The sequence below is a fragment of the Archocentrus centrarchus genome, chromosome 1 (assembly GCF_007364275.1).
Source record: "Archocentrus centrarchus isolate MPI-CPG fArcCen1 chromosome 1, fArcCen1, whole genome shotgun sequence".
Lineage (NCBI taxonomy): Eukaryota > Metazoa > Chordata > Actinopteri > Cichliformes > Cichlidae > Archocentrus > Archocentrus centrarchus.
This window is the reverse complement of record NC_044346.1, coordinates 33,122,880-33,131,284: the sequence shown is the minus strand read 5'-3', so window position 1 is coordinate 33,131,284 and position 8,405 is coordinate 33,122,880. Positions and strand designations below refer to the sequence as shown.

Here is an 8,405-nt window from a genome sequence, read left to right as displayed (position 1 = left end):
CAAGTGCTTGCTCATAGGGGGTTGTTTTGACTGTTGGGTTTCCTCTGTAATTATTGTAGGGTCTTTATCTTACAATATAAAGCGCCTTGAGGCGACTGTTTGTTGTGATTTGGTGCTATATAAATCGAATTGAATTGAATCGAATCAAATCAAATCGAATCTTGAAGCAGATGGGCTATAGTAGCAGAAGACCACACTGGGGGCCACCCCTGTCAGATAAGAACAGGAAACTGAGGCTGCATTACACACGGACTCACCAAAATTGGACAATAGAAGATTGGAAAAATACTGTACTCCAATGGCCTCCACAGTCACCAGCTCTCAGTCTAGTAGAGCATCCTCGGGGATGTGGTTGAACGGGAATTTTGGATGAGCAGCTGGCAGTAGCTGTGTGATTTCCAACCCTTTTGTGAATATTTAATTAGCTGTGCCATGATATGCACCTGTGACACAAGACTGAGAGTATGCATTTCTATTTGTTGCAAGTAAACGTCTGACAGTGCCTTCCTGGATTTTCTCTTCCTTCCATCCAGCCATCCAATGAGAAACACTACTGTGAGAGGGGAAAAGCGTTACTGATTTGAAAACTGCATTGAGAGTAGCGAATGACTTCTCTGCTGTGAGAATTGCACTAAAGGGATTGAGAAAAACTGTATGTCAGACTTTCCTGGTAAATTTTTTTTAAAGTTACATAAAGAATTGTGTACAAAAATGACATCACTTGAGCATCATGCTCTGGACGTTAAATCTAGTTATAAGCCTTGTAATTACAATGACTCTGATATGACATAAGCATATTTCAAAATATTTTCATTCGCTGCTGTTGTTTTATTTTGCTTTTGTGTGTGTGTGGGGGGGGTGATCAAAGATCTTTTATGCAACTGAAGATACTGTGCCAATATTAATTCTTTGTTGTGGATCACATAAGGTCAGCTGCTTTTCTAACTTTGTTTACAAAGGCGTGCAGATTTATTATTGAATGCAATGCTATGCTATGCTATGCTATGCTATGCTATGCTGTGGCTGCATAAGCATGTGTTGCAGATGTTGATAAGTGAGTGAGGTTGTGTGTTTGTTTGTCTTCCCGGAGGCTATGCAGCACACAACATTGTGTATATAGAGAGAGCTCCTTAATGTGATGATGAACTCCATCATCTGACATAATCAGGATGAATCAGTGTACCGAGTTACATAAGCAGATCCTCATCCTTACCTCACCCTTACCCAAATTAGAAGCACAACAGACACAGCCGCCTACAGCCTGCTAATACCTGCCTGCAGCCTGGAGGACAGCTATTATAACAGAACACTGACATCTAGAGGTCACAGGCTGATATTACACTTAGTGCCTGCTCATTCTTGGAAAATGAAAAGCCTTAAGGACTTGAAACGGACACTTCTTTCTAATCTTGGCGTAAGGCAAACAATGTTTTAGGGCAGGGGTGTCAAACATGCAGCCCACAGGCCAGAACTGGTCCATTGGAAGATCCACTCCAACATACTGGATGACTTTGAGAAATGTGAAGTGTCTTAAGAAGGCAGGCATAAATTTTAAACCTTTAACTGTATTTTAATCAGTGTTGCAGTCTTCCTACGACATAACTCATGGCCTGTTGTAACAAGCAAAATAATAAAGCAAGCAACAAACCATTAAATGAAAGAAAATTAGTTGCCTTTCATCATCGTTAACATCTGGAAAAACTGATATGTGCTGTTGAAATTGAACTTTTTTTCTTAAGACATCTTTACATTCAAAGTGTGAGCAACACTTTTTTTTTTCTTTCTTTATAACAAATTTTCACAAAGTGGTTAATAATTGATTTACACAACATTTTACGACCATTGTCTTGATAGGTATTGAACTTTGTAAATAGTTAATAAATACTATGAGGTACCTTCATATAAAAACATTTTGATAGAGCACAAATTATTTTACAATTCTTTTACCATTGACAAATAACAAAACAGTCGTTATTATCAATTATTATTAATAATAATTAGTAATGCTATAATTTCTGTTGCATTGGTTTATGTTATGTAAAAAATAATGATTGTATTATGTATTGCTGACAGCACCACCCACACCTGCCTTCTTAAATAAAGTCTTATACATGACTTTGAACTTTAGGATGATCATTCAAATAGTGTCTTTAATGCATATCATAATATTTATTAACCAGTAAATTCTGGAGTGACCGGACGTCTTGACCTGGAGCCTATTCCAGCTGTCATAGGACGAGAGTAAGTATGTATCATTTATTAATAATAGTTATCACAGTGTTATCATTGTCTTTTTAAGATAGGCCACTTTGGAAAAACAGACTAGAGTCACAAATAGTTTTACAGCATTAAAAGACTTTATTATTGGAAATAAGATAATATTAACAATTCTTAAAATAACAGTGCTTAATGCAGTCTTTTGAAATAAAGACACTTTACAAATAATATAGTATCTTCTGCTGATATAAAAGATTGTGAAAATAAATATGTTGCTTATTTTTAATAATAACAGAGAGCTCAGAAATATGCTGATTATTTACAGCTTTAAAATCTCCTTGATCTCCTCCTTATTTTTAAATAAAAATATATTTAAAGAAAAGCATAACCCCATATTAGTTGTTTTACATATAATTTAAGGCTTTTTCTATTATCATTTTGGATACAGCAGTTCATGGTCACGGGTCAAAATTTCTATGCTGACTGCTTGATGTTTAACTGTTGCATCACATCAGGTTGTGGTCCTGATGCCTGGAATCCAGTTTAAAAGATTTTTTAGTTCAAAGATAAAAATTTGTGCTCATTCAAGATACTGCAATGCAGCAGCAAAAGTTATGAAGTTTGTGTTTATTCATAATGAAGATTTATTTATTTCCCTTGCACAAAAAAGGGGAAGTAGAAAGAAAGAAGAAAGAAAGAAGAAAGAAGAAAGAAAGAAAGAAAGAAAGAAAGAAAGAAAGAAAGAAAGAAGAAAGAAAGAAAGAAAGAAAGAAAGAAAGAAAAATCTGCCAACATCAGTATTTCATTTTACTTTAGCCGTAATGGAAACAGACAAATATATCAGATCATCTCAGTGCTGACATAATTAAGCACTGCTAATAAGCATCCATAGCTTTGTTCAGTAAGCTGTGAGTTCTGGATACACTATTGTGCATCATATTCTAACCAATGTTACACACACCTTTAGGCCTTTGGTTAGTGTTTAAGTCCGCTGTGTGTACAGTGTTTGTACGGCTCTTGTAACTTTAAGCAGGCTTATTGTACATATGTGGTCTTCTTCTGGTGCTTAGTTGTGATGGTTAAAGGGGTCTATCTATCTAATATTTTCTGTCATTACAATGGTGGAGCTTCATATTAAATAAGGCTAAGGTATGAGGTCAGTGTATGTGTGAGTAATCCTAATCCTTCAGACTCTAAACACTCAGATTCAGAGTTTTTTTTTTCTGTATGATGTCACAGAGAATAGATATATCTAATATGCTCATCTTAGGCACACAGAAGCCCCACCCACCTGCTGTTCAAAATTTCTGTTTATGAGGAGCATCCAATCAGGGAAAAGATGGATTGAAGAGGGAGGGGCTAAAATGGCTTCTTTGAGACAGTGGATAAAGTGAGGGGCTGCACCAAAGCGGTGTAATAAGATACAGACATATTGTTTTGAACTGTGACTCATGCAAAGCTGCTTCAGCAGGGTTTGAGAATAAAAACATGGTGTTGAGAATGAGAATAATTGGTGCCCTTTAAGGACAGGAAAACACCAGTAAAGGTCCTCAAATTTAAAATGTGTGTGGTAGAAAGAGACAAAGAGAAAAACTTGCTACAGCACCTTCAGCAAGCTGCCTGCTGCATCGTTTTCTGTCCATCATGTGTGGAGTATTCCACCACATGCCACTGGTTCATCAATCACTAACAGTCACTCTTTAAATGGTAGATATCACTCATTTCGGATTTTGAAGGGTTTTGAATAAGACTTATCTCGGTTTTTTTTTTTTTTAAGTTTACCAAAAACATCTACACCAGCTGACTTTTGAGGTCCTAAATTCAGACAAGAATTGTCTACTTTTTTCATTTAATTGTCTTAATGGCAGAGGTGTAAATTTGTGTGTATGTGAGAGCTTCAGTTGTGCCTCTTCATATGCAGAGCAAGGTGGTCTGAGCGGGAGAAGGCCCTCTGACAGAGCATACACTGGTACGGTTTCTGACCCGTGTGCTTGCGGTAGTGACGCGTCAGTTCATCTGAACGAGCAAATTTCCAGTTGCAGCCCTCCCATGAACAGTGATAAGGCTTTTCACCTGATAATAAAAATAAAGCAGACAGTACTTAAGAAATGCATCAGTTAAACAGTGCCTGTACTTAAATGTTACAGTTGTTTCTTTGGTTACCTGTGTGGGTGCGGAGGTGAGCCTTGAGGTGTGAGCTCTTGGTGTAGGTCTTGCTGCAGCCGTGATATTGACAGCTGTGCATGGCTGGTTTCTTTTTCCCTGCAGCTCTCCTGCCACGCTTCCCCTCCAACCCACCAGGGGGCAACTGTTGTCCAACCAGCAGGGGCTGCTGGTGAAGGGGCAAATGGCCCTGGCTGTGGGTGAAGTCACAGTAAAGGCTGGCGTTGTGGTTGAAATGGTGCCCGTAGCTGTAGTGTCGAGGGTCAGGGGTCAAAGCCTGAGGTGGGATGAACCTGTTTTCAGGGATGGTCACCATAGAAGGGTGCTGCTGCTGCTGCTGGTGCTGCTGGTGATAGTAGGGGTTGAAGTCCCATGATGTGACCTTACTGAGGCTTCCTCTGCTGTGTCTTTCCATACTTCCTCCTTGGCAGAAGTCAAACTGATTTACATTATGTACATTAGGAAATAAAGTCCGACCTGTTTGGTCATCATTAAAACCATGGTGGTACAGCTCTGGCTGGACTGTGGTGGTTTCAGCAGGGGACATGAGCTCAGCCATGAGGCTGCAGCTGTTCATCTGCAGACTCTCTTGTCCTGATGGGTCCTTAAGCATGCCCGCCTCTTGGTATGCAATGTTCGGGTCATATTGTGGAAGCGGTTGGTTGCTGTTGTTGAGAGAGGCACTGGGGTCAGGAGAAGGGCTGTTCCACTCTGACAACAGGAACTCAATGTCCCAAGATGCTTGGCTGTCATCATCCAAGAGCTCCTCTGTCATTTGTTGAGAGACCTGCAGTTGCTCAGAGCTGTTTGGTGACAGTTTAGTACTTGGAGAGTCTAAAGGGAGAGACCCATCAGACTTACACACCTGTTGGAGAGAGTTAAGAAGTTATGAAAACCAAGAACATCCTTAAAAGTATTAAAGTGTTATTGACTGTATTTGTCATTTTACTGACTCTAAGTAACCAGTCTGACCGATGGGGGATCAAATCCACCAACCTCATCTTTTCCTTGAAGTATTTTCACCATTCTGTGTTTAGCCAAATGAGGTGGGTACTTTCCAAATTTTCTCTGTATTATACAAACTTGATTACTTGCACTAACTTGATTTGTCTAACTCTTAGCAAAGTTAAGCCTCACATTAAGTTAAGCTGAATTTTAAAAGGCATTTGTACATAGAATGAGTACAGGAGATTTCCACTTGCACCAGGGGAGTCAAACTTCTTGTTAAGGGCGACATAACGCCTAATCTGATTTTAAATGGTAAAACTATTTAGCATGATGACTAGTCTGAGGTGTCTCAAGAAAAAATATGTGCAATTTCAACAATATGTTTCAGTTTTCAGAGAGTCCGCTGTTATCACGTGTACAATTTGTAAATCACAGAGACACAAAATTGTCAATTTTATTTTTGAACTACAAAAATATTAGTTTTACTTTTTATTATAAGAACATCTTCTATTTAAACATGCTTTTATCTTTCTGTACATTTCCACACCTGCGTAAGAATTAGAGCATTTTATTGCGAAATTTAAATTATTAATGACTTCTCTGCAAATTTAAGATGATGCAAAGTTTCAGGCTTTGCCAAGGCAGTGAGTAAAGAAAATCACCAGTAATGTAGTTTTATTATTATTGGTTTTGTAAAGTGGTGTTTCATTTACTTGCACATTATAATCATTTTTTTGTTTTTCAGATTGCTGTAAATAACTAGAAAATGCAAAGATTTCTGTCAAATAAGGTGAGAAACAGTGATGGCTCTCACTGTAGGCAGATCAGTTGCGCTTGCTTGTGAGGTCACCCACAAACTCAAAGTTTAAGCAAAGAAAAACCCAGTATGAACATGTGAGTATTATTCTAATACAAATACAAAGCTATCCTTAATGATATTCATTAAATCAGCGTATTAAACAGTTCACTCCCTGCAGACTTTCTTTATATTGTGATTAAATTGCTATTTTTCATATAAAACAGCTTACAGTACAAAAAGCGAACTCAACTGGAACAAGAGCAAGATTTTATCAAAAGTTATAAATTGTAATTAAAATTTAACTTAATCTTGAAAATGTTTAATGTGTATTTTAGAACCCTTTGGAACAAATAAAAACCTACAAGCCACTTTTTCGCCCGTTTAAATCTGAGAGTTATTAGGCCAGCATTATAATAAAGATAGACACATATGTCCAGTAAATAAATTATATGCCAGTTCAGTCACCATATTTCACTAAAAGCATCAAAAATTTGAAGTGAACATAATACTTACTTTCATATTGTCACTGAAGTGAGAGAGGCTGGAGAAGGAGCTGAAGGAAGGGAGCACAGCCTGGGTAACAGCCATCAAGCACTCTGATAAGGCAGCAGGTGCAACGACAACAGTAAAGTTTCTCTTTTCTTTTGGATACTTCTGTCTTTTTTTTTTTTTTTTTTTTTTTTTTACATGTCTACCTCACCTTGAGCTAACAGAAAGTCAGACTCCAGCTCACCAGGCCTCTCATCCCAGTTAAGGTCCACTCAATGCTAACAGGCCACAGAGGGCTGCCTCCTTTTCGTCATTCCTTGCCTGCTATCTCTCCCTCCTCTCGCTTGTCTATCTCTGTCAGCTGCAAGTCTAACTTCAAATCTCTCTTTTTCATATAGGTTTTGACCGTTAGGAGGTGGAGCGTAAGCGTAAAATACTTAGCTGGTTCCTTTAAGACCGGTCAATTATAAACCCTAAGAAACTCTATTATCTGACCTCAACACACTGTCTTCCTGTTGTGTCGGATTCAGAGCAATAAAACCTGAAAAAACACTGATGAGCGTCATGCTGTCCTCTCACCTTTCATGTCTGAAGAACCACCAAGAAACTTTTGTTGGTTAAATGTGCCGTGCCCAATCAAACTGGTGCTGAGATGAAAACCTAAAACATGTGGTCGTTTAATGAATCACCATCACCGACATGCTGACTTTATCTTACACTTGTGTTTTTAAAGTTAAAAATGATAACGACGATTACATCAGTGAGTGTTGACTGTTATTGGTATTATTGAATTTTCAGGTGGAAAACAAATGCAAGAGAAACATTTTGGTTTGTCCCCAGAAACTTTTATTTTGTAAGTAGCATAAATCACACAAAATGCTGAGCCCCAAAATAAAGACCGAAACTATCAAAGATCTAAACTTGCACAAAATAAGCAAAGGTTATTAAAGAGCTGCTGCATAAAAATTGAACAAGTAGACTCAAAATTATACTAAAATATAAACAATAAAATGTTAATAGTCACTGTGAATAGTTGAATATAACTTAAAAAGTGATAATAATGCTGAAAACATTATCTAAGTGTTACTTCACTACCATCCACCCATTACGTGCAGACACGTAGCACGTACTCGGTTATTTTTCATTCACAAGTAAACAGATCATTGGCTGTTATCTATGTAAGCATGCTTTGGCACGGAGTCCAGACTGTGTGGGCACATGTACAGAGAGGTTTTATGCTCATTTAATGTTGATAGAAATGTTAATGTTAAATGATTAATAAAAATAAACATATATAATTCTAAAAAGCTACTTGCATACTTTTAATGTGTTTCTGTAACTGTCTGAAAACAGGTGAGGTGACTGGCATACACAAACAAATAATAGATATGTAATAATTTTAATTGTTTGAATCTACAGCAGAAAGTGAATCCCTTCTGTTTTTACTGCTTACAGTTTAACACACTCATGCACACAGGTTGTCTCTGTATTCCCAGTGAGGACATGTGGCTTCTGAGAAGACCTGTGTGTGAAAGGTGATTATATTCTGGCTGCTGTTTATCTGCAGACATGGGGCAAATGCAGGCTGCTGTATTTCCACAGATAGTGATGCCCTGACTGCTGCTGACCCCCGATGACTTGCCCGCCACTGATAAAGACTCTCCTTCCCCCTGAGTGACGACCACACATAAGACATCCACTATGCAGGCTGAAAGCTGCAGTGATCAGCTTTATATAGACATATTATATTCAATTCAGTCTGTTTATTTGACACACGAGAGTTTATTTG

At 37.9% G+C, this 8,405-nt stretch overlaps 1 protein-coding gene across 1 annotated transcript; it reads right to left on the bottom strand.

Annotated features, from left to right (window-relative positions):
- Nucleotides 1-2,385: 2,385 nt before the first annotated feature.
- klf1 (Kruppel like factor 1 (erythroid)) lies at nucleotides 2,386-6,967 on the bottom strand. Its single transcript, XM_030743881.1, has 4 exons — nucleotides 6,828-6,967; nucleotides 6,641-6,723; nucleotides 4,381-5,245; nucleotides 2,386-4,290 (listed from the first exon to the last, which is right to left on the bottom strand). Exons 2-4 carry the CDS (start codon nucleotides 6,713-6,715, stop codon nucleotides 4,115-4,117), a joined length of 1,116 nt encoding a protein of 371 aa, XP_030599741.1. The 5' UTR covers nucleotides 6,716-6,723; nucleotides 6,828-6,967; the 3' UTR covers nucleotides 2,386-4,114.
- Nucleotides 6,968-8,405: the final 1,438 nt, after the last annotated feature.

Bases quoted from the DNA above. Each gene is read 5' to 3' on its own strand.
- klf1 (XM_030743881.1), bottom strand. From the start codon at position 6,715: ATGGCTGTTACCCAGGCTGTGCTCCCTTCCTTCAGCTCCTTCTCCAGC. The intron at 5,246-6,640 runs GTAAGTATTATG...TCTCTCCAACAG, and splicing joins ACTTCAGTGACAATATGAAA to GTGTGTAAGTCTGATGGGTC. The intron at 4,291-4,380 runs GTAACCAAAGAA...TTTTATTATCAG, and splicing joins TCACCTCCGCACCCACACAG to GTGAAAAGCCTTATCACTGT.